Here is a 27,451-nt window from a genome sequence, read left to right as displayed (position 1 = left end):
TATAAGTATTCAATTGAAAGTAAACAGTTCCTAAGCAAAGTCAAACAGTACACTACAGTAAATAGTCAACAACCTGCCACAGGCCTCAAGATCAACAAAACAATAATTCACTTTCAGGTAACACTCAGATACAATAATACTAAAGTCATGCATTATATTAACAGTATATATACATACAACGTCCTGCCCCCAGTCTCTTTATTAACAAAGCAGTCTTTTATGGTTCATAAACAGTGACTTAAATCTAGTGGCTTTTTAGGCCTCCTATTTTCTACATCTTTCACTAACCTATTCAGATCTTGCCAACATTTTGTTTCATCAGGTGGCTAGTATCAACTGGAGGTTCCTGCAAATTATGCCCCTGTGTTACATAATTGAATACTTCCTTTGGTTTTTGCCCAGTTCTACTTTCTGTATCTTGCTTTGGTAAAATGTCAATTTTTTCATATCCTCTTTCCATAAAAGTATATTCACTTCCTTTTACACCTGAAAATTCATCTTGACTGGAGTCATCACTACCCTCTTCCTCACCACCAGATTCACTTAAGTACTCGACTTTTGAACTATAGGGAAAGTTAGTATATTCATTCTTATCTGTATTCATATACCCTTCATCATCTGAACTATTACTGATTTCATTTTCGTCATCAGATTCTAGCAAGAAAGCAACTTTTAGACAGTGGAGCAGATTGTCACTAGATTTTTCAGCCACTTCATTTTTCAACTCATTTTCTACACAATGCACACCGTTTGGGCACTCAGGTACTTCTGTTGTATCACTTTGAACGATTTCAACCTTAACTACATGCTTAGTATAATCGTCATAAACTTCGATAACCTTCGTTTCACTGTTTCTTTTACTATCAGTTTCAGATAATAGTGCGAAATCTCTACCAGACTCTTCTGCATCAGAACCAAAAAACACCTTTTCAGCAACAATAATTTCACCTGCACTGTTTATAATGTCATGTTTACTAACATCCTCCTTTACATCACTTTCACCTATTATTAATTGTGCACACGTCTTTTGCGTGGCATATTTCATCATAACCTCCCCCACATCTACGTCGTTTACCTCATACACATCATTAACAGTACAAATATCCTCCTCCTGTTTGACTGTGATGCCCTCAATAGCTTCTACCTTCTTTACTATTTCATTCTTAATCTTTTCTTCCTCACCATACTCAAAGTTTGTTTCCACAGACATATATCTTAAAAGGAAATCTAAATCACTTTCATTAGCACTATTGACCTTTTCTGTAAATGTCATTTCATACATATTCTCTTGGCTCTTAAAACTAAATTTACCATTTGCAAAATCAATGTTTACATGCCATTTACTTAAAAATTCAATCCCAAAAATAACTCCCAACACTGAGACAGGGAACCACTAGGAAGTTGCATTCTAATAGTTGCTCTGCCAATTCCACATTTAAGAGTACTTCATGTTTTATGCTTCTAGATAGTTTACCAGTAGCACCAATAATTTTTATACCAGATATATGCACAACAACTATTCCTTCAGTATCTTTTATAGATTCAAAGAATGCTTGTGAAATACAGTTTAAACCACTACCACTGTCCAGTAAGCATTTCACAGGTACACCCTGTATCTTAGCAGTAATCACAGGATGCCATATCTCTAACTCTAGCCTCTGTGTTCTCCTCATACAAAAGATCTTCAATGATTTTCTCCCTGCTAAAATGGTCACCTGGTTCCCCAAAACCTTCAGATAGCTTGTTCCTCTTCACTTACCATTTCATCATCATTTGCTACCATTTTTTTCATTACCTGATCAGACTTACATTTAATATTCCTTTTACTTATTAAATTATTCTCATTATCCAACAGAAATTCAAACACTTCATCACCATCACCATCACCAGTACTAGAATCATCACTATCCTCACCACTACTTACGCTATTCTCATACTCTGAACTACTGTCACTTTCACTTTCTATCAATAATTGATCAATTAATTGTTTCTTACCCTCTTCAGATGACCATAAAGCTAAACACCTGAATTCTCTCTGATAACTTGTACTCAGAACACTATTAGCATCAATATGGCACACTCTGCTATCCCTGGCTACTTCCTGAATAGAAGTACTTCTACTCAATTCATCAACATTATCTGCTGGAACAACCATTTCAGCACTTACTCTCTGGGTACTGCTGGTAAGATTTCCATTTGAACTATGTATATTACCCTTTTCACTTATTCTATCATTTATGGTGTGCCTCTGCTCCTCAATCATTTGTCTATGGCTCTACATAGTACCTTGCCGAAGTGCAAGCCTTCACAGGAGCCTGTCTTAGTTTAAATGTCCTGACTGAAAATTTCCATTCCTCCCTCTGTTCCTATCTTCAGACATTCCCCCTTCACTTCTGTCTCCATTCTGGTTACTTTCCCTCCAATTACTCCTAATGGCATTACCATAATTTCTAGAGTTAGATCCACTCCTATTACTAACATGGAAATTTCTCCCTTGATTAATACTGTCATCAAAACTTCTCCTACTGTTATCAACGATAGGTTTTACTCTCTCTACTTTGTCCACATAACTTAAAAATTCGTTAATGCTACTCCTTGGAGCAGGTACCAGCAATTCTCTAACCTTTTGTGGTAACTTTGTTTCCAATCCCATAATAATCACTTCACTACCCAATTCCTTATCTAAATATTTCAGTTTGTTAATCCAGTACTGACAAAAGCCTTTGACAGTACCCTTTCTAGATTCACATCTCTCTCCTCCCCAAAACTCACTCAGAATCTTTTGCTGTTTCTCCTTAGACCAATATTCCTTCAAAAATGCAGTTTTGAAGTCACCCCATGAGTTACAAGAATCAGCTGCTTGTGCAGCCCAACCATAAGCATCTCCTATCATAAAACCTCTAGCAAAAGACATTTTCTCTTTATCACTCCAGGTATCAGGTAAGTCATTGAATTCTCTAACAAAATCTAGTGGATGCACTTCCCCACATGGGTCAAAGTTCCTGAATTTCTTACAACTAATAAAAGAACTATTTACACCATTAAATGAGTTGTGCCTTACAGTTTGCACTTCCTTTTCCATTTCAGATAACTTAGACTCTACACTAGTGTTTACATTCAGTAGCTTAACATCTAGTTCACTCTTTACATCCTCAATTTTGCTTTCAATTTTAGATCTATTTTCAGCACAAAATTTCCTAGTTGCTTGTACTTCTGCCTTACCCTTTTTCTCAACAGCCTGTACTGTATTCACAAAGTCCTCACATAACTTCCTTCTCCCCTCAACACAATTAGTACTCACTTTTTTAAGTTTTTTATCAGTCTCTTCCCTTACTTTTATCATATTATTATCACAGTTCTTTTCTGCTTCATTCACATGCTGTTCTAATCTAGACACTTTTTCCTGAATGAGACTAACTTCCTTTTTAATGTTATTAGCTAGTATGGTCATTCTGGTACCCATGCTAATCATATCACTCCTCACCTTACCAATTTAATTTCTAAGTTCACTACTTATATCATTACCCATATTATTCACAGCCCCCATGATTTGCATGAGCATATCTTGTAAATTATTCTCATTTGTCGAAGCCTGTACCCTTTGAACATCACTATCAGTGTTCTTTTCCTCACAGAAGTCCTTTCCACCAACATTACTCCCCTCTCTTCCCACTTTGTCTCTAATTGCAATGGACGAAGCCTTAATTTCCTCATCCTGAATACCACTTACTTCACTGTCAGTTATGGTCAAATTTAATTCTGACCTATACCCACTGCCGTCTGTGAATTCTAATACTTCAACTTTTCTACCCTCTAAAATGTCACTCCCTTTCATTCCACTCGCAATGTCACTAATGTTTTCCACTCACTCAGTCTCTACTGCTTTGTTTTCCTCACTTTCCATTTTGACGAAAGTTACAATATATATACTGCTCGTACGATACCTTAAAGTTCCGGGTGTCTTCTCCGTCAGTCGTCAGCCGGTGTCTTGTTTATGATGTCCGTGGTCTGCTACTGCTGCAAACTCGCGATCTGCCAAGCTGCTCCCATTTGTATTCGGCGCCTGCTGTCACTGACCCTGGTCAGCTATGTCCGGCTTGCATGGATTGGCTGCTGCTTCCATCATGGCCGCCGCTGCTGCAAACTCATCGCATTGATTGGCTGCTACTATTGCGGCTATTCTTAAACTGCGTCGGATGTAGTTATATGGGCACAGTTCTCACTTCTGCTGCTGTTGCCACTGATTTCACTCTCACTTGAAGTCGGTCTTCCAAATATAATCTTAAGGCTCATAAGTTCGATATCCTCAGCCAAAGGGGCACCACATGTAACGTGCCGGGCTGTTTCCTCATTTGTTAGTGCCACTTAAAGTTCACGTCACAACCGGATGTACCGGTACTGGTATTGGAACATTTCCTCACCCAGTAGATAGTGCGCAGTGTTCTCGACCTACCTTGCTTTGTTTATTCAATATTGTCTTCCCAGTAGCTGCGTCCATCTCACCTAAATCACACTGAAATTAAGAAGCCAGGATCCTAGGTGAAGTTTTCCAAAATCAGAAGTCAAGATCGTATTCATTGTTGAACATTTATGCCAACCACAGTGCGATTTATTTGTTATTACTCACACACAATATTCATGTGACCAGGCCTCTTACAGTTAATCGTCACAATAGGTAGGTCAAAAACTTCTAGTCTTTAACAAAGTTCACAATTACAATTACCGAAAAATTAACCAACTTGCCGCACTTTTGCTCCAAGAAAATCTGACCGAGAACTAACTTAGAAGTGCACCAGCTCGGACTTTATATAGACGAGCGCTTGGATATTTGACTATTTCTGTTAATATATTATAGTTTATAATTTCCCAGGGTTAAAATGATCCTTTCTAACTGGTTTTGAAGTTAACTATTGGGTTTTATTATTTAAATAACATGAGTGAGCTGTAGCATCCGCCGTGGGAATTCCCGACTTATAACCACGGCAGCCCTTTTGAACAATAATTTTTACATATTCAAATTTACTTAATTCTTAATTAATGCACTTACAAAGTTGAGACTGGAGTTATTTTACGTAGAAAAATAAAGGTAACAAAAGTATCGAAACAGATCTTGGAATTATTTGGTAGTTTGGTCACAATTGGCACTGAAAGTCATACAGGCTACAGATTTTAAGTTTTAATATCTATTTAATTAATAGACTTTAGGTTAATTTAAACACTTTGCTGGAATCAGTAAGATTTAGGCTTTCTTTTGGATGCAGTCTTATAGCTGAATTTGATCTATTAGCTCACTCAAATTTTACCTAATATGTATTGCACAATATACATCATTGTCCATAACTGTTAATAGCATGCATTTCCAATAAAACTGATTAGCTCATTACTTTCAGAATAGACTTTAGAATGTACTGAAATAATAGATTTTACTAGGGGAATTTTATTTAAATTATTTCTGAATTCTGTACTATGAGGCTAAAGGCCATAGAATCTATAGTCGGAATCTGAGTAGTGAAAATGAAAAAAAATAAAAAGTTCATTGCTTAATTAAGTTACTGAAGGAGTGTAAAACCAAAATAGGATAGCAGTGGTCAACCCTGCTTCGTTACAAGTGTAGCCATGTATGGAAGTGAAATGTGGATGATACGTAGTCTGGACAAGAAGAGAATAGAAGCTTTTGAAATGCGGTGCCACAGAAGAATGTTGAAGATTAGATGGATAGATCACATAACTAATGAGGAGGTATTGAATAGAATTTGGGAGAAGAGGAGCTTGTGGCACAACTTGACTAAAAGAAGGGATCGGTTGGTAGGACATGTTCTGAGACATCGAGGGATCACCAATTTAGTATTGGAGGGCAGCGTGGAGGGTAAAAATCTTAGAGGGAGACCAAGAGATGAATACACTAAGCAGATTCAGAAGGATGTAGGCTGCAGTAGGTAGTGGGAGATGAAGAAGCTTGCACAGGATAGAGTAGCATGGAGAGCTGCATCAAACCAGTCTCAGGACTGAAGACCACAACAACAACAACAACAACAATTTGATACTAAACAATAGCCTGATGACTCATACAAGTATAGCTGATTCTTATTTAGCCAGTGTTCATTAATAAATAGAACAGAATTTTTGCTTTATGGTAGAACATTATGATCATCTGCTTTCATTCTTTTCTTTTTTTCTTTTTTCTTCTAAAAAAGAAAAAAGTCTGATGTTGACATGCAAATTATCAGAGAGCTATTACAAGAGAGGAAGTTCTGTCTTGTTTTAATGCAATTCACTTTGTAGTTTGTCAACACAGTCAGTCTCCACATGAAGCCTAAAGAAGATTTGTGATGAGATTGTTGACCTGTCCTACCAATATTTACTGTATGTTTAATGTGTGATGCTTGTTTACTATTATTTATTTATTTATATTATATCCCATAAATCCAATACTGCGAGCCATTTGCATGGATGTAGGATGTGTCAGAATTATTACAAATAATACAAAAGGAATACATAAAAGCACCTTTTGCAAGAGGATATCCGGTATAAGACTTTATAATACACATTAATAGGTATAGAAAAAAAATTACATTAAAAAATATGGTAGATCTTAACAGCTAAATGAAAGACACAGTAATGTTAACAGTGATTGTGAGTATCAGAATGCATAATAGCACATAATATTAGTAAATGAAAAAATCAATTACAGTTAACTCTACTGAAATATCCTTCTACCGAATAGAAGGAATTATCTAATAAATGCTGTTTGAGCTGTTGTTTAAATTTGGGAAGTTCATGGATAAGTAATTTCATTGATGGTGGGAGAGCATTGAAAACCTTGCAGCTTATGTAATGGACTCCTTTTTGTACAATAGTAAGGTTTTTTGATTCGTAATGGAGGTCCATTGTCCTCCTGGTATTATGGATATGATATGAATCATTGGTTTTGTACGATTGTCCATTTTTACCAATGATAAAAAGCACTTTCTTGGTACCTAAATTTAAGCTGCGGTGAGTATGAAATCTGCATCTAATCCTATTTACATTTATCATACTAATGTTTTTGAAATGTTTACACATATTTTCAGACTTTTGGTTTAATGCACTTATTTCTTGGTTGACTCTGAAGCACCATGGCAGATCGTAAGGTTGTGGCATGTTGAAAACTAGGACGTTGGTATGTGTCAGCAGGCCCAAATATTAGATTCAATTATGCAGGAAGAAATACTATGACTGTGGCTGTCACCATGGATGATTACATTCCTCTGTAGTTCTGATTTTTGGTTGGATTGATATTGGGGAACAGAAGTAGTGTCCTGTTGAAACATCTTCATTAGTAAGCCATGTGGGAACAATATTGAGAGTGATATCACTGACCTTTTCAGCACAAAATGAAGATTGGCACATTTTTGTTGACCCATTCACAGTTGATGTCTTATTTGTCTGTGTTTTGAAGTGAGTCGAACTATCACACGGAAATTTTAGCTTGCTCAGTTTGAAGTGTTTTGGGTTGGCTTGGGCTGCATGGTGGTTTGTTATACTTCACCTTATTCACCAAACACATAAATAAGTTGTGATCTGAACATACCTTTTATATAGAATGAATGTTGCTTATTGAATATTCAGTTGCCGTTAAGCATTATTACTCACAGTCCAGCTAGTCTGTGCCCTGAATCCGTGTGCCTTCTGCCTTCAACTTGGCTTGGATTTTGTCCTTACAGGCTGCATATAAAGCAGATAATTACATTAGGAATAGGAAAAATAACCAAGATAAAAGACTGCCACCAAAAACAGCAACAAATAACAAACCAATTATAACAAAGGAGATATAATATGAAACTTAACTTCTCATTCTCATTCACTCCACCACATAAATAAGAAGTGAGATTCAATTCACCTTCTTATATTACCTTCAAAATTACAACTCAGTACATGATAAATAAGGACAGCTACCAACTTGTGTACTGCCTCCATGTACTACATTCATAACAGATCTAATATTCAACTTGATAATTAATAATTACAATACATTTATTATCTTTACATTTCAGGGAGCTCTTTCTTCCACACTGGGATGTATCACTCCAAGTTCTCTTTTTACTTCATAGCCGTTGTCCACTAAATTTGCACTGCTTTCATACTTTTTTTCAGTTTTCCACTTTCTCTCAGTTTCCATTACTTACTCTAAAGGAGTTACTTACCTCATCATTTCCTAATGGTTCAAGAGCACTTTGTTCACTTAATAGAGTTTTTGTAGTTCAGTACAGTTAGTGCTTCATAACAGTTGTTGTCTACAAATGTTACATTGTTTTCACGCCTTGTTTGGATTTTCACTTCGTGTGGACTGTTTTTGTATACAAGTTTTGTCCACCTGTCTGAAGAAGTTTCTTTTTCTTAATTGGATTTCATCATATTTTGCTCACCAATTTCTTCATAATATTTTGCTCACAGTTTTTGAATGTAAAGTTCTTATATCCACTTTCAGTGCACTGATCATAAATTGCAAGCTAGAAACATTCATTTCACTTTGATATTTCATCCTCATATTTTGCGCTCTTTCCTTTTACCAGCAAAATTTCACACTTGCTGCCACATTGTACTAACCACCACAGATTCCAAACCCCTTAACTGGTGCAGTTTCTGGTGAGTTTGTGATGGATAGCACCTATGTCTGTGTATATGGAATATGTTCTGCAGTTCCCAGTGGGATACATGAAACCAAAAAAAGAGTACCTCGTTCACAACATGTTTCATGTCCTGCCACTTATTCCTCAATAATTTAGTAACATTTCTTCATAATTACTTTTACTGTGAACTTATATGTGATGCCAATGGCTTATAATGATACTGTTACTTAAAGAAGACATAGTCTTACTGTGCACTTTTAGTTAACATTAATAATTCTATTTGATTGAAGAAATGTGTGATATCCTGTCTGAACTTTGTTGATACTGTAGACAGTGAACTGCTTTGTGGCTTATGCTGATTGATTATTTGCCACACTTCAGCAGTTGTGATTATTATGTTGAAGTTAGGTTACTGCTCTTGAGCTATACTGTAGAACACCAATTGACTGCAGTATGTGGGTATACACTTGTCTGTACAAAACTGAATTACAGAAAACCCAAACTGCCCATAAACAAGAGTTCTGACAACATCAAAGTGCAATAACAGTGTTTGAACTTCAAGTTTCGGTGGGGAATACATTATTGACAATAGTCTACTTTTCAGCCAGTTTTCAGAGGAAGCACTGGCTACCAAGGACATTTTTGTGGGTAAATTGAGTAGGTTACAGCTCCTACTAGTCTTTCCCATTCTCTCCCCTTCTGGTAGGGTGACATGTCGATCAAGTGCTCAACAATCCAAACTCACTTTCAAATTAATTCAGCAGAACTTTCAAAGTCTTGGCAATAAGCACAACGAGTTGGATACCATTGCAGCAATTGATAACCCTGATGTAGTTATAAGTGAACACTGGTACACAGATGAGCTAATTAGTGTATGCAAGCCACTTTCCATGATCTTTTGCTCTGCCTTCAGTAGAAAAGAGAAACGTGGTGGTAGGGTACTATCTTTGCAGCCAGTGGTAGGAATTATAGTGTAATAGATGTAAGTGCTTTCAGCATTGAGGGTGTAATAGAACTAGCAGCAATTAATTATAAGTGGGGGAAAGAGAACTTAATTATTATAGGCCTATATGAACCTCCATCTGGTAGCCTAGATAGTTTCTTTGATGTTCCTAATGACCTGCTTGTTGACATTGACAGTAAACACTGTAATAAAAATGGCTGGGTTAACATAATACTAACTGGAGATATAAACATTGACTTGCTGTCCAATGACTGTATCTAAAAAAACTAATGCTAATACTAAACTCAGTTTAACTTAACATTTCTGATAAACGACCCCACTAGAGAGGTCAATTGTGTAAAGTCATGCATTGACAACATTATAACTAACATGTCCCACTTTACATGCAGTGCATCAGTTCTGAAGCTTGCCATTTCTGACCACCACGCAGTACAGGTATTGATAGAAGCTGAAAATCTTCATGTCAATAGAAAAGAGAAACAATATGTGACAGAAAGAATCTCCAATGACGACAATGTTAAAGATTTCAACAGTTTGCTGAAAAGCTTACAATGGGGTGAAAAAAACAGCATTACTTTCAGTAATTTTTCATCAGATTTTTATTATTGCTTCAATGTCTCATGTCCAGAAATGACATTTACAGTAAATGACTGCAAAAAGATACAAAAAAAAAAAAATAACTGGATAAATCATGAAGTAAAAACAGCAAGAGAGAAACTTAGACTTTTCCAATGTGCAATGATAAATAATAACAATAATAATAGACTAAAGGTATAATTTAAGAACTATCAGGATTACTATAAAGATCTTCTGCTAGAAACTAAAAGTAATTATGTAGCCACGATGTTAAGAAACTCTATTAACACTGGTTTAGCTGTTTGGAAAGTAATAAATAGCTTTAGGGATTGTAAGGACAGAGCAACAAGTGATTTTACTATAAACCATAAAGGACATATCATGAAATGTCAATGTCAGATTGCAAATGTTTTTAATGAGTACTTTTCTTCTGTTGGAAAATCTGTCAGTCGCCATTTTAAGAATCTTCAGCATAGATATAGGGGCATTCCAATCAAACAAAGCATATACTTGGCCCCAACCACTAACAAGGAAGTCAAAAACATAGTAATGTCATTAAAAAAATACAAAATCAGCAGGCTACGATAGATTGTCTATCAGTACTCTGAAAAGATGCATAGACAACATATCTGATGCCATGGCCACAGCAGTAAATGATGTAATTGCATCAGGTTGTTTCCCAGATACTGTAAAGATAGCACAAGTAACCCCGGTTTACAAGAAAGGTGATAAATCTAAAATTGAAAACTACCGCCCCATCTCAATCTTACCTGCATTTTCTAAGGTAGTTGAGAAAGTTATTTATACTAGACTAATGACATTCCTGAGTCAACACAATTTAATATTTGAAAATCAGAATGGCTTTATGAAAAACAAGTCAACATCAGTAGCAGCAGCACAATTAATAATCAAAATAATAACAGCCATAGAGAACAAGGAGTATATAACTGGAGTGTTCCATGATCTAGAAAAAGCTTTTGATTGTGTCAACATCACCATATTACTTGACAAGCTGTGGAACCTGGGTATCAGAGGAATTGGCTATGAGCTAATAAAATCATATAAGAGCAATAGAAAACAATTTGTCTTGTTTGAAACAAATAGTGGGTCTTAAAAATCTAAAATTACTTATATGAAATATGGAGTGCCTCAAGGTTCTGTCTTGGGATCCCCTTCTTTTCTTGATTTATGTTAATGATATACAGTATTGTTCTCCTAACTGTACAAAAATATGGTATGCAGATGACACATCAATAGTGTGTAAACACAAAGACTGTGAGAGTCTGGAGGTACTGTGCAACAGTGTAACTAATGAAATAGTCAAGTATTTTAATGTAAGCCATCTAAATGTAAGTGCTTCAAAGACTGCAATGATAGAATTTAACACAAGGAAACAAATAGAATTTCACATGAAATTATTCATAGGAAATGACATTGTAAAAAAGGAAAAATCAACAAAGTTCTTGGGAATTACAATCCAGGAGAGCCTCAAATGGGACATGCATATTGATTCCTTAGCATGTAAGCTGTCAAAGAATGTGTTTGCTATAAATATGATTAGCAAACATAGTAAGGACATGTGTGTACTAAAAACTGCTTATCATGCCCTATTCTCATCAAACTTAAACTATGCTGTAGAAATATGGGGTGCAACAACTCAAGCCAACCTAAGTACATTATTAATACTACAGAAAAAAGTTATCAGAATTATTTGTGGGGCCAAACTTCGAGAATTATGTCGGAATCTGTTCCCAAAATTAGGTGTGCTTACCATTATAGGTGTATACATATTGAAAGTTATATTGCTTGTGAAAACAATAAATCCAAATTTCAACTGTGACCTGTACCAGTACGGCAAAAGTTCAGATACCATGTAAATTGCCACAGAACAGCTTTATATGAAATAAATGCACTTCATGCTGGGCTGAAGCTAGCCAATGCCCTACCAGAAAGTCTCACAACCCTTGCTACTAACTAATTAAAAGATCAGCTAAAAAGAATTCTAATTGAAAACCCTTTTTATTCCCTAGACAAGTATTATATCTGTATGAAAAGTGCTTCATAAGTATGTCAAGTTCATAGTTTTAAGTAACCTGCAACTAATATAATGTTGATAAAAACAATATTTGTAATATTGTGATCGTATACTACCAAATATAAAATCCATCAAAATGTAAAATTTATTAATACAAACAAATATTTAGTTTGGAATTTATAAACTGACGTATTCAGAAGAATAATCTGTATGATGTCCTGAAACTGTATTTGATTATTCAATGTTGAATAAATATTATTATTATTTCTTTCTTGTCTCAGACGTTATGTCTGGTTAAAAATGGAAGGTGACGTGGACCTTGATCAAGCGTGACTTCCTTTTAACTGTACGGTATATGTTACATTGCATTTAGGAACTTTTGGGTAATTGAACAAGTGTCAATAATTACAGATTTCTGTAGTTGTATATATAAGTTTGGATGTAGCTGTATTGCATTGATGTACTGGTGGATATTGTGTGGTATGACTCCTGTAGTTGATAGTTGGATGTATTTTTCAAATTTTTCTCCTGTTTTCTTTTGTATGTTGTATTGGGTATGGATATTTCGATTAGTTGTGTTAATTTCTTCTTTTTATTGATGAGTATGATGTCAGGTTTGTTATGTGGTGTTGTTTTATCTGTTATAATGGTTCTGTTCCAGTATAATTTGTGTTCATTGTTCTCCAGTACATTTTGTGGTGCATACTTGTATGTGGGAACATGTTGTTTTCTAAGTTTATATTGTAAGGCAAGCTGTTGATGTGTTATTTTTGCTACATTGTCATGTCTTTTGGGGTATTCTGTATTTGCTAGTATTGTACATCCGCTTGTGATGTGATCTACTGTTTCTATTTGTTGTTTGCAAAGTCTGCATTTATGTGTTGTGGTATTGGGATCTTTAATAATATGCTTGCTGTAATATCTGGTGTTTATTGTTTGATCCTGTATTGCAATCATGAATCCTTCCGTCTCACTGTATATATTGCCTTTTCTTAGCCATGTGTTGGATGCGTCCTGATCGATGTGTGGCTGTGTTAGATGATACGGGTGCTTGCCATGTAGTGTTTTCTTTTTCCAATTTACTTTCTTCGTATCTGTTGATGTTATGTGATCTAAAGGGTTGTAGAAGTGGTTATGAAATTGCAGTGGTGTAGCAGATGTATTTATATGAGTGATTGCTTTGTGTATTTTGCTAGTTTCTGCTCGTTCTATAAAGACTTTTCTTAAATTGTCTACCTGTCCATAATGTAGGTTTTTTATGTCGATGAATCCCCTTCCTCCTTCCTTTCTGCTTAATGTGAATCTTTCAGTTGCTGAATGTATGTGATGTATTCAATATTTGTTGCATTGTGATCGTGTAAGTGTATTGAGTGCTTCTAGGTCTGTGTTACTCCATTTCACTACTCCAAATGAGTAGGTCAATATTGGTATAGCATAGATATTTATAGCTTTTGTCTTGTTTCTTGCTGTCAGTTCTGTTTTCAGTATTTTTGTTAGTCTTTGTCTATATTTTTCTTTTAGTTCTTCTTTAATATTTGTATTATCTATTCCTATTTTTTGTCTGTATCCTAGATACTTATAGGCATCTGTTTTTTCCATCGCTTCTATGCAGTCGCTGTGGTTATCCAATATGTAATCTTCTTGTTTAGTGTGTTTTCCCTTGACTATGCTATTTTATTATTATTATTATTACCCTCCAGCTCTATACCCCTCCACTCCAACACAGCCTCACAATGCTGTTCCTACCATGTCCCTGCATGGTCCCACAGGCTGTACAGCACCTCCCCCACCCCTACCCTGCTAACCCTCCTTCTCCTCACACCATGCCTCCTCCTTACCCCCCCATCACCTACTCCAGCAGATTGCTGCTCATGGCAGTTGCAGTTGCAGTCAGGCTCCAGCATCCGGAGACAGTGATTATGTGTGTGTTTTCTAGTTTGGAAGCCAGAGAGTGGTAATTTGTGTATGAGCTAGGTTTGCATGAATGTGTGGGTGTCTGCTGCCTATTTCAGAAGAAAAACGTCTGTCTGAAAGCTTACATTTTTAGTAGTCTTTTTGTTGTGCCTGTCTGCAACTCGTGGTCTCCTGGATTTTCCACAGTTTGGATTCCAAAAGTGCAACCTAACTGAGAATGGCATTGTTTACTCACTAAAGAGTGTGTGTGTGTGTGTGTGTGTGTGTGTGTGTGTGTGTGTGTGTGTGTGTGTGTGTGTGTGTATGTGTAATATTCTTCTAAGTAAACTGGGTTTTTATAGAATTGATGGTTAACCAGCCAATGAATAATGTTGTATCTAACAACAAGAATGCAGAAAGTTGTACTAAATAATTCAATCACTGTAAGCAGGAGGTATTATTCTCAATGGGGAAAAAAACCATTTACAGGGTTCCACAAGGCTCAGTCATAGGTCCACTATTGTTTCTCACCCATGCAAAGTACCTTTCGTTTTTTTTTTTTTTTAAAAAAAGCAGAATTAGTTATTTTTTGCATTGGTATTGTAATCAGTCCAAACATACATACAGCAACAGAAGAAATAGTCACTAATGTTCTTATAAGTATTATTGTGTGGTTTTCTGCAAATTGTCTCATTCTCAATTCTGCAAGTGTTCTCACTCTCAATCTAAGAAAGACACAGCATATTCAGTTCTACACATCCACAGGTTCTGTACCACTGATAAGTGTAACACATGGAGGAAAAATAATAATTAGGGTGAAAACTTCACAATTGTTCAGTATGATTTAAATTGGAAAAAATAACTTGATTCAGCAACATTTGCATATCAAATCATTGCAAATCTTGGGGAGATATAAGACAATAAGTTAAAATATATTAATTTCATTCATTAATATACTGGGATAACTCAACTTTAAGAAATATTATGAAGTAGTATTGTAATGAGCTTACTTTTATTTGTTTATGTTGTTGGACCATTCTGTACAATGACACTAGACAAGTTTATATGAAGTTTAAAAAGTTTACAAGTTTCAAAAATTTAGAATTATATGCATATATCAGTAAAATGTCTGATTTCTTCAAAAACAGCCTTTAAATACAAGCCTCTAAAAATGTTAATATAAAAACATAATTACCAATTATTAAAATCATTTTGTGCTTTCTAAAAGTTTTTTTTACATATTTGCTTAGTTACATGTGAAACATTACATTAATTTTTTGCTTCAAAGTATTCTTTAACACTGTATGACAAATGTTAATCAAGTGACATTTTAGTTTATTTTTGAAAGCAGACATTTTCTATAACCTTTACATAGTTTGGCAAACCATTGTACAGAAGCATCCTGCTTTTACAGGCTCTTTGTCAGTTAATTTGAACGAGTTCCTTCAATATGATGATCATTTTTATTTCTTGTGTTGTGGTTATTGATATCCTGTTTAACAATGCAGCATAGTTATTTTCTACATAAATAATTGATTCATGTGTGTACAGTGACACTACTGTTAATATGTTTAGTTCCCTGAATGTATTTCTGCAGGAATCTCTTGAAGATAATTTTGTCATGTATCTTACACAGTCTTCTTTTGTACCTTCAGTACTCTGTATGTGCACATTTGCAGAATTTCCCCAGACCAAGATATCATATTAAGTTGGTGAATAAACTAGCCCTAGTAAATTGTTGGAAGTGTTTGTGTGTTTATTGTACTTGTCACTTTTCTGAACTCACTTTATGACAAATATTTTTTTGATTCTTCCACATCAAGTACATATCCACTGTCATGCCCAGGGATTTATAAGTTTCTGTCTCTTTTAGAGCCAGATCTCTAAGCATAACAGTAATATTGTTCAAGGTAGGCATTATATTTGCGTATGTTTCATTTATGTTTATAGAAAAAAATTTCCTCTGAAATAATTGTTTCCATTTTCTATATTTAGAGAATGTTGGTATTGTGAGTCATCTGCTGAAATACTTCTTATAACAAATGATGTGTCATCTGTGTACATGAGAGCATTTAAACCTCCTATATTTGGCATATCCTTTACACAAAAAATAAAAAGTAGTGGGCCCAGAACTGATCCTTGAGGCACTGCACATTTAACAAATTCAAAATCTGAGTAGACATTTGTAATAGTACTGTTCACATTTCTACACTCTGTTCTCTATTTGCCATGAATGATTTTATGATATTGTCTGCTTACCCCCTTATACCATAATACTCAGGCTTTTTTAATGGTATGTTGTGGAATATACAATCAGAAGCTTTTGAAAGGTCGAGAAACATACCAAAAACTTTCTTTTGTTTGTCTAATGCCTTAGTTACACATGCTATAAATTCAGCTACTACTACTACTACTACTACTAGCTATTGCTGTATTGTTGGATCTATCCTTCCTAGCCCATGATGGGCATCATTCAAAGTATTGCATTTTTCTAAAAATTTTACTGTTCTGCCTTTACTTATACATTCCTTTATTTTAGATAAGACATTTGCAATAGTTATTGGTCAGTAACTTCCTGGATCTTCCTTGTAGCCTTCTTTGAAAATAGGGATCACTTTACTCTTTTTAAAATATGTCGGGAAAATTCCATCTTCCATGGCTAAGTTTATGAGGAAAAAGTCAGAGGCTTTACCACACTCTGTAGGCAGCATTTAATTAGTCTGGTAGATATACTGCCTAGTCGCTCAGTATTTTTTGGTGTTAATTAGTGTATTATTTTTATTAATTTAGGTTCATTTGTTGGGAGAAGGAACAAACTTTTTGTCTCATGAGAAGAACTTTGTATGCATTTTGTATCAGGAAAGTTTTGATTTATTAATTTGTCATCTACCTCAATATAACTTTGATTTAAAGTATTACTGACCTCTTTAGGGTCCCTGATTTCTTTCCCAAACTTCTTTATAGATATGTTCTCACTCCCACCCCCCACGATGAACCATGGACCTTGCCGTTGGTGGGGAGGCTTGCGTGCCTCAGCGATACAGATAGCCGTACCGTAGGTGCAACCACAACGGAGGGGTATCTTTTGAGAGGCCAGACAAACGTGTGGTTCCTGGAGAGGGGCAGCAGCAGTAGGGGTAATGCAGCAGTAGGTTTAATAATGAATTAAAAAAATAGGAGTGTGGGTAACCTACTACCAACAGCATAGTGAACACATTATTGTGGCCAAGATAGACACGAAGCCCATGCCTACTACAGTAGTACAAGTTTATATGCGAACTAGCTCTGCAGATGATGAAGAAATTTATGAAATGTATGATGAGATATAAGAAATTGTTCAGGTAGTGAAGGGAGACAAAAATTTAATAGTCATGGGTGACTGGAATTCGACAGTAGGAAAAGGGAGAGAAGGAAACATAGTGGGTGAATATGGATTGGGGGAGAGAAATGAAAGAGGAAGCTGTCTGGTAGAATTTTGCACAGAGCATAAATTAATCATAGCTAGCACTTGGTTCAAGAATCATAAAAGAAGGTTGTATACATGGAAGAAGCCTGGAGATACTAGAAGGTATCAGATAGATTATATAATGGTAAGACAGAGATTTAGGAACCAGTCTTTAAATTGTAAGACATTTCCAGGGGCAGATGTGGACTCTGACCACAATCTATTGGTTATGAGCTGTAGATTAAAACTGAAGAAACTGCAAAAAGGTGGGCATTTAAGGAGATGGGATCTAGACAAACTGATGAAACCAGAGGTTGCACAGAGTTTCAGGGAGAGCATAAGGGAACAATTGTCACAAATGGGGGAAAGAAATACAGTAAAAGAAGAATGGGTAGCTTTGAGGGATGAAGTAGCGAAGGCAGCAGAGGATCAAGTAGGAAAAAAGACGAGGGCTAGTAGAAATCCTTGGGTAACAGAAGAAATATTGAATTTAATTGATGAAAGGAGAAAATATAAAAATGCAGTAAATGAAGCAGGCAAAAGGGAATACAAACGTCTCAAAAATAAGATCGACGGGAAGTGCAAAATGGCTAAGCAGGGATGGATAGAGGACAAATGTAAGGATGTAGAGGCTTATCTCACTAGGGGTAAGATAGATACTGCCTACAGGAAAATTAAAGAGACCTTTTGAGAAAGGAGAGCCACTTGTATGAATATCAAGAGCTCAGATGGAAACCCAGTTCTAAGCATAGAAGGGAAAGCAGAAAGGTGGAAGGAATATATAGAGGGTCTATACAGGGGCTATGTTCTTGAGGACAATAGTATGGAAAAGGAAGAGGATGTACATGAAGATGAAATGGGAGATACGATACTGTGTGAAGAGTTTGACAGAGCACTGAAAGACCTGAGTCGAAACAAGGCCCCGGGAGTAGACAACATTCCATTAGAACTACTGACGGCCTTGGGAGAGCCAGTCCTGACAAAACTCTACCATCTGGTGAGCAAGATGTATGAGACAGGCGAAATACCCTCAGACTTCAAGAAGAATATAATAATTCCAATCCCAAAGAAAGCAGGTGTTTACAGATGTGAAAATTACCGATCTATCAGTTTAATAAGTCACAGCTGCAAAATACTTACACTAATTCTTTACAGACAAATGGAAAAACTGGTAGAAGCTGGCCTCAGCGAAGATCAGTTTGGATTCCGCAGCAATGTTGGAACACGTGAGGCAATACTGACCCTACGACTTATCTTAGAAGAAAGATTAAGGAGAGGCAAACCTACATTTCTAGCATTTGTAGACTTAGAGAAAACTTTTGACAATGTTGACTGGAATACTCTCTTTCAAATTCTGAAGGTGGCAGGGGTAAAATACAGGGAGCGAAACGCTATTTACAATTTGTACAGAAACCAGATGGCAGTTATAAGAGTCGAGGGGCATGAAAGGGATGCAGTGGTTGCAAGGGGAGTGAGACAGGGTTGTAGCCTCTCCCCGATGTTATTCAATCTGTATATTGAGCAAGCAGTAAAGGAAACAAAAGAAAAATTCGGAGTAGGTATCCATGGAGAAGAAATAAAAACTTTGAGGTTCGCCGATGACATTGTAATTCTATCAGAGACAGCAAAGGACTTGGAAGAGCAGTTGAACGGAATGGACAGTGTCTTGAAAGGGGGATATAAGATGAACATCAACAAAAGCAAAACAAGGATAATGGAATGTAGTTGAATTAAGTCGGGTGATGCTGAGGGAATTAGATTAGGAAATGAGACACTTACAGTAGTAAAGGAATTTTGCTATTTGGGGATCAAAATAACTGATGATGGTCGAAGTAGAGAGGATATAAAATGTAGACTGGCAATGGCAAGGAAAGCGTTTCTGAAGAAGAGAAATTTGTTAACATCGAGTATAGAGGTCGTTTCTGAAAGTATTTGTATGTAGTGTAGCCATGTATGGAAGTGAAACATGGACGATAAATAGTTTGGACAAGAAGAGAATAGAAGCTTTCGAAATGTGGTGCTACAGACGAATGCTGAAGATTAGATGGGTAGGTCACATAACTAATGAGGAGGTATTGAATAGAATTGGGGAGAAGAGGAGTTTGTGGCACAACTTGACAAGAAGAAGAGACTGGTTGGTAGGACATGTTCTGAGGTTTTATTTATTTATTTATCTCTTGTTCCGGTGATCCATGTTGTGACAGTATCACAGGATATGGAACGTGTCAATTTTACAAGCTTTTGGCCAGAATTTATGGTAATACATAAAACAAAACAAAAACAGTACACAGTAACTTAGGTCCCACTGCAAAAAAAAAAAAAATACATTTTAGAAATAGATAGAGATTACAAAACGAAAAACAGTAAACAGTAACTTAGGTCCCACTACAAAAATACATTTTAGAGAGAGAGAAAGATTACAAAATAATAAGTGTTACAGAGAAATAAATATTGCAAAATATATGTTTACAATAAAAATATTCGGTATTACAAAAACAAATTTGGGCATACATTTCCAATTTACAATACAAGAGATGTTAAACACTGTAGTTCAGGAACACAAATTTAGCATTGGAGGGCAGCGTGGAGGGTAAAAATCGTAGAGGGAGACCAAGAGATGAATACACTAAGCAGATTCAGAAGGATGTAGATTGCAGTAAGTACTGGGAGATGAAGCTTGCACAGGATAGAGTAGCATGGAGAGCTGCATCAAACCAGTCTCAGGACTGAAGACAACAACAACATATGGATCCAGTTATGTAATAATTTTTTGTCATGGGTGATCCCATTGTCATCAAAAGATATATCCAGTGAAATTATTCTGGGGCAAATGAAAAGATCTTAACTTGTCAGCAAAAGGCTGTGTTTTGGGAATAAAAAAAATCACTCACAGTACTTTTTTGTGTAATTATCTTTTAGAACAGCGTACTTTGACTAATGTTTTTGGCGTGAATAAATGATATCTTTGAAGTGAAATTCTGTAAATTTTGTCGGATATAATCAATTATTGCATTAAGTGCAAAATCTTAATCATTTTTATAGTTATATTGGTAAGCTAATAAATTTAACTATATTCCTCTTTCCCTCTCTGGCTATCCTGATTCAGGTTTCCCAAGATTTCTCTAACTCACTCATGGCAAATTCCAGGATGCTTCCTTTGAAAGGGCATGGCTGACTTCCTTCCCCATCCTTGAAACAATCCGAGTTTGTGCTTCTTTCTGAAGACCTCGATGTTGATGGGATGTTATACCCTACTCTTCTTTCATTTTCTTTTCCTTGCCTCTCACCATCAGAACAGGTGGGTCTCTCTCAATATGGGGCCTGAGTGAGCTGCCCCTCCTTTCCAATATTCCGCAACGTATCCCTTTTACCTCCATGATTAACAAACAATTCTGAAAACGAAGTATAGCTTTTTCCAGTGTTAAATGTGTCTATTGGCAGTACATGGGCTTTCACCTAATGAAGGTAAGTAAGAGCATTCTATTTCTGTGTAGATTTACAAATAATATAATATTTGAGTCTTAAGCAGTTTGATGTCACTGTGGATCTGTATCAACTGACATAGGCAAATAACTATATATTAAAACCACTTACAATAAGTTACCTCAACCTGCAAATATATTGTTGTAACTGACTTTTCACTCTGTTGCTCTGAAAGGTAAAATTTTCTTCAATTTGACTTTCAGCAATATTCAGTATTGTAAAGTTATTGATCTAAGCTAATTATAACAAACTGCAGAATATCTTCTGTAATTTCACATCTGTGGTTCTAATTCTTCTAGTGCCCGCATGTTTGATGGAAACTTCAGTGATTTGGCGAAGCAGATTACAGATACGTGATTGAAGCATGCTGGATTTTAAATGACTGCAGCAAAGAAGTTTATTAACAGCCATTTTTCAAATAACATTATCTACTGGAAAATTTGCCACGCATACTAATATACAAATATATAATAACAATATGTATGTCTTTCATTTGTAGCATTTTGTATGCCTATAGTTTAGTTATTTACCTGTGTCTATGTATGTTTTGTGGGGGTGTGGGGAAGGGGGGGGGGGGGGCTGGAGCTTCTTTGCTTCTGACTGATACTCAGTTTTATCACGAAATTCATCTGTAGTACAGAAGTTATCAAGAAGATACAATTTTAATCAATCATTACAAATAAAACAGTAGATACAAAATAGAGAAAGTACAGTAGTGGATCTATGCAAACTGTGTCCAACAGTCATTTTAATTTCTCTACACTGAAAATTACTTGAACAATATAATATGGCCTTTCCTCAAATTCATTGTCAGCCAGACTTGTATTATAAATGAACTGTCTGGCCTCATAGCAGAAAATTTAAGGGCAGGAGCCACCATCATGAGTGGTAAAATACCAGTGATTACAGGTGTCAGAGCACCACCTTTTTTAGGATACGAAGGACAGCATGAAGTGAAGTTTTTGAGGGGTTAGGTTTGAAAGAAAAGTTCAGTTTGACAAAGAAACCAAACAGCTTAATTCTGACATATTGCATCATCACAAATCGTTCATTAAAAATTTTTCAATAATGAGCAGAAATTTTATTTCCACGCATTGCATCAAAATAGTCAAAGACTAAGAAGTAAAATTAATAAACGTCCCACTTTCAATGATGATTTATTCATCAAACTAAGTCCACATGAAATGAAATGATCGTGTGGCATTTTTGGCTGGGAGGCCCCATTTGGGGAAGTTCGGCCGCCAAGTGCAAGTCTTATTTCAGTTGACGCCACATAGGGCAATTTGTGTGCCAGTGATGAGGATGAAATGATGATACAACAACAACCAGTCCACAAGTGGAGAAAATCTCCAACCTGGCTGGGAATCGAACCCAGGCTCATTGCATGGGAGGCAAGCACGTTACCACTCAGCTAAGCAGGCAGACTGAATTGAAATAATCTGCCTCTTTTAACATCTTGTGACCACTGGCATAAATGTGCTAAGTTTTATAAGATTTAGGTTAGAATCACACTTCTGTAGAGCAGAAATGGAGAAAGGAGAAGTAATTATATTCATCAGGAATTGTCATAAACTGAATAACATAGACATTCATGAATTTTTCCCAGAGAAACATACGTAATTGTGCAATAAAAGTAGAATTTCACAATAAATCCTTCCTAGCAGTAAGTATATATCAAGCACCTGCAGGTAATTTTAATCCATTTGTAAATAACCCTAAAACATTAGTGTCCTATTTAATATGAAAAAAATCACCCACCAAAGAAATAGGGGTTACTGGTCATTTTAATGTAGGTTTTTCTTAAAAACTCTTCCAGTAAGAATATATTACAGTCAGTAACACTAACAGTCAATTTAATTTCTACTGTAATCCTCCCAACTAGTATGGCTAATTACTCAAAAATGGCCACTGATTATATCTTTATAGAAATATCTAATGAAAAAAAAAATTAAGCTCACCAGACAACAACTAACTTACCCCTAAGAAATCATTACAAGCATTCTGTTAGACAATGTAATTCCTCCCCTAGAGTTGATAACCACCTGCACTCAGTTAGGAAGTGAGTGCACAAGGTTGTGTAGGTACGTTGGATCCAGGTTAAGCCATTTTCTGAGGTTTTGATTGTGAAATTCCATTACATTGTGGGGGTGTTGATGTCAGTGTTTTACTCACTGTTACAACATGTCCTACATATTTTCTGTGGGATTTAAATCAAGTGATTTTTCAGGCTACTCAAGATGTAATAGGTTACAGGAGTGTTCAGAAAACCAATCACTTATTCTTCCAGCCTAATAAACATTGCTGTTGTCACCTTTGTGCACTTGTGTGAGCAATAATATCTTGTGCAGGGACTGACATTAAATGCTCATTGCATGCAGTTGCTATCCCAATGGTCTCTCCCTGATAGATTGGGATGGACCTTCATTCAATGCCTGCAGTAATTTCTGTCAGGTTTGGAAGCAATTTTGATTAACAAGCTGTGAAATGTGTCTCCGGTCCCTCTCAATCGGGATCTTTTTCTGACCACAATTCTGATAGTGTATTTTGTGGCCAGGTGTGTTACACCACTTCCATATTCATATGGCCATCAATCAGTAGGGTGTAACCTCCCCCTCACTTACTGACCTTAATGACAGTGAAAAATTAAACTGCGTGCACCTAATGGAAATTTGGGAAAAGCAATAGTCACCGAAGTTAATCTGTCGGTAAAGAGAGAGGAAAGGGTTAGATCTAAATGAAAGGAAAAATGCAAATGAAACTGGTGGAAATTAATCTTGAGAAAGGGTAAAGTTAATAAAGAAAGTAAATGTGTGGCCGTTACGCTAACAATTAACTAGCGGTAATAGATATTTGAGATTTGGGGGAAATTACGGTCGCCAGTCCTATGGACTGAAAAAGAAAGGTTATTGCACATATAATTTGCACTAAAAGCGTGGCAAGTGAAGGTTGACACGTGTTGTGTGAAAACTGAAAGTTTGTCAGAAGTAATAAATTTCACTACACTCTGACTTAATTTAGCAAAAGAATTAATAAAACTGGAAAACTGAAAGTTAATTTAGTGACTGAAATTAATAGTGAGCTTTGTTTCTGAAGCACATCGAAATTCAGTAAAATTAGGTTAGTCTTGGGCTACCTCAACAATCATTTCAAAAGCTACTTGAATCTACGCAATTTAGAAATAAGAGATATAACTTTGAACTTGAATTAAATGATTCTGAACAATTAACAATAGTTAAATTTAGTACGTACCAAGCTGAGCAGCAGTCACAGGTAAGCTAAAATATGGTAACAAAACTCGCACTCTTAATTTGTGCTTGTGTAATCTAAATATTGTAGCCAGCTATGAATACTTTAACTGAACTTTGAAATTAAACCAGTGAAATGGAATGATATTACTTTAATGCTGGCGTTTGAATTTCTACGACACTCGGGTTCATTTCGGAAAGGGAAGGGACCCTGTTTGGTAATGCAATTGGGACAATGAGCAACAAATGTTCATGCTAAGTTGCTGTAATTATAATTACGAAAAAGGAACAGTTTGAAAAGCTGAGGTCTGCCATAGAGTTGTAAAACTTTACGTGCTTCCAGTCTTCGTTGTTGGTTGTTTGAAGGTTTGAAGCCGTCGATTGAGGAGGTGGCGACAGTCACTCATTGTTGGCCGTTGCTGTTGCAGAAGCTGGATGTTGGCGCGCCTCCTTCTCGACACGGTCACCAGGCGAAATGGGCTCTTGATGTGCGCCAGCTAATGCTTCCTGTCCGCGACACCGTATCAGAAACTATCATAGCAAGTCAAGCGCAATTACATGCTGCCAAACTCCGAAAGCGCGGGAACTCGCGGGAGCGTCACACAACACACCTGCTCCAGTGCACTACTCCAGCCAGACTCGCCCTCTGCTCTGCCCGTGCTCCACGCCGCAGAGTTTACACTACCAAAGATCCTAAACACTTTGGTTCTCCACACGACCTATCGATGTATTTGTTCGACAGCATAGTTTTCCCTAGGCAAGACCCAGCGTAAAATACAAATAATATTTACAAAACAAACCAATTATACATCGACATAGATGCATAAATATATATACAAATAGTAAAACAATTACAATATATAAAGGCACAGCAATGTCATATATTCAGGTAACAAAATAAGGAAAAAAATTATAGTACAATAGATGGAAATAGGAGGATATGCATTTCCGGCGTTACAAGGGCCAAACATGATTGCCTCTTTTTGCCACTTTGTCACATCCTCAAGTCAAGCGCAATTACATGCTGCCAAACTCCGAAAGCGCGGGAACTCGCGGGAGCATCACACAACACACCTGCTCCAGTGCACTACTCCAGCCAGACTCTCCCTCTGCTCTGCCCGTGCTCCACGCCGCAGAGTTTACACCAACATCCTGATCTTTACCTACATTTCTGTACAATGTCCACTTGAAACATAAATGTCTCTCTCATTGCTACTATCTTGTGCTCACATAGAGGCAGTGTGCTCATGGTTGAGCATGTGACTATCGCTACACCAACTGTAAAGGCTTACCAATTCGTCTGTGCCTGCATGCTGGAGTGATTAATTTTTGTGGTCTTTTGTTACAAAACTGGTACCCAATGGCCTCTCAGACCATATCATTGCTCAAAGACATACTACAGTGATGTATACAGTGCTCATGGCATGAATGTAAAATGCAAGACTTTTGTTAATAATGTCCTTACCTTGTTTGAAAATTAAGAGGAAAAGGACACTGTATCTGTCAGTTGAAACAACCCTGATGTTGGTGCTATAGCTCATTAAAAGGCATACTGCAAAATGTTGAAGATAGTAATATAGACATCAAAACAAATGCATTATGAAAAGTAGTCAATTGTATCAGATAACAAAATAAACAGAAGAGGAATATAGTGAAGGAGGAGACTGGTAAAAGCAGATGTGAAGAGGAACAGATTGTGTTAAGAATAAATTATACATTGGTAACAGATGTGTGCACTGTTGCGAAAGTTTTTAACAAGCATTTTATAACTTTCACTGAAAATATGAGCTTGTCGGACTCAGAAGATGCTGCCATAGGATATCTCAAATTAGTCATTACTAATTATTTCAGCAATATGAATATGACCCTCACTACACCAGCAGAAGGAATGGGCACCATAAAATCTTTAAAATAAAACATTTCTAGTGGTTATGAAAAAATATCAACAAAGATAATTATGGAGTGCGCTTCTGAGTTTAGCAATACGTTAAATTGTTTGTGTAACCAGTCATTTATCAGTGGAACATTTCCTGAATACCTGAAATACACTTAAGTTAAGCCTTTGTTTAAGAAAAAAGGTAAAGAAGTGCCGTCAAATTTTGGTCCAGTTACATTTTAGCCAGCAATCTCAGAAATTTTAGAAAAAGTAATTTACAGTTGGCTTCTTAAACCCCAACTGGCTTCATAAACATCTGTAGTGGACCCGGTGTGATTAGGACCACTACAGAGTAGAAATGGTGGAGTGGTAGGGTGTTGAGCCGTTAGTGCCGGCCACTGTGTGGCGGCGCGGTTCTTTCCGTCCCTTTACGACGGACCTACACCCACCTGTGAACATATTCTCAGCAGATCGTCAGTAGGGAAGCCGAGTGAAACCTACTGTACTTCGACGTGAACCAGGCTGCAATTAAAGTCACTAATCTACGTTTCAGGAGAAAGTTTTCATATGAAATGAAAGGTTGGAAATTTTGTCCTCAATTAATATATTCTGACACTTAGGTGAACAAGTATCACTGCCAAGCCCGTGCTAGTCTTAACACAGTCACTCACAATCCCTTTCACGCACGTTAGCAAGTTTATGGTGTTGCATTTCCCGAAAACGTAATAGCTACAAAAATACTGATTGTTTTTGATTGATAATGCTCGCCAAATATTAAGTCTGTCGGTACCAAATGCAGTCACAGTTTTCAGCCACTGACCTGCTCAATACACCACGCGGAATATATGTCTTTTCTCGTCACAAAATTCACTTAAAAATTCCGAAATTTACACACACACATCAGAATAATTATGCCGTCACTTTTCAACACTTTTGATGTATGAAACACTGCTAGATCCGGCAACTTATCGTTTCCATTGGAACTACTACTACTACACACGTCCGATCTAAGATCCGGCAACTTATCGTTTCCATCGGAACTACTACTACACACGTCCGATCTATTTCATGGCTAGGCTTCCATTCTTCTCTAGAACACTCTAAAGTCTTCTCTACCTGCAGAGAAAGGTGCGCGAAGAATATTGCTTTACCATTGGTCAGTTTACTCAACAGCCAATAGCAAAACAACATTCTCCCGCGTCAGTCCGCGCTTTTCATCCATAACCAATCGCAAAATAGTAAACTTAATGACTGCACTTTTTACCGACATAATTATCTAATATACTGAAGTTTTGTTTATGCATAAATTTATTTACTATTGTTAT

General features: G+C 36.4%; 1 protein-coding gene and 1 long non-coding RNA gene across 3 annotated transcripts in view; one reads left to right on the top strand and one right to left on the bottom strand.

Annotated features, from left to right (window-relative positions):
- The window catches only part of LOC126419193 (rhodanese domain-containing protein CG4456-like), a 169,427-nt gene extending 147,953 nt beyond the window's left edge, over nucleotides 1-21,474 (top strand). For both annotated transcript variants that reach the window (XM_050086330.1, XM_050086338.1), the window contains exon 4: nucleotides 21,305-21,474. In XM_050086330.1, coding sequence (XP_049942287.1) covers nucleotides 21,305-21,362 — 58 coding nt within the window. In that variant the 3' untranslated portion in view covers nucleotides 21,363-21,474. The remainder of the gene's footprint in view (nucleotides 1-21,304) is intronic.
- LOC126419210 (uncharacterized) overlaps nucleotides 1-27,451 on the bottom strand; it is an 88,498-nt gene that overhangs the window by 22,804 nt on the left and 38,243 nt on the right. The gene's annotated exons all lie outside the window — the stretch shown is intronic.

The sequence above is a fragment of the Schistocerca serialis genome, chromosome 1 (genome assembly GCF_023864345.2).
Source record: "Schistocerca serialis cubense isolate TAMUIC-IGC-003099 chromosome 1, iqSchSeri2.2, whole genome shotgun sequence".
Taxonomy (NCBI): domain Eukaryota; kingdom Metazoa; phylum Arthropoda; class Insecta; order Orthoptera; family Acrididae; genus Schistocerca; species Schistocerca serialis.
Note: the sequence above shows the minus strand (reverse complement) of the source record. Positions and strands in the feature narration are given on the sequence as shown.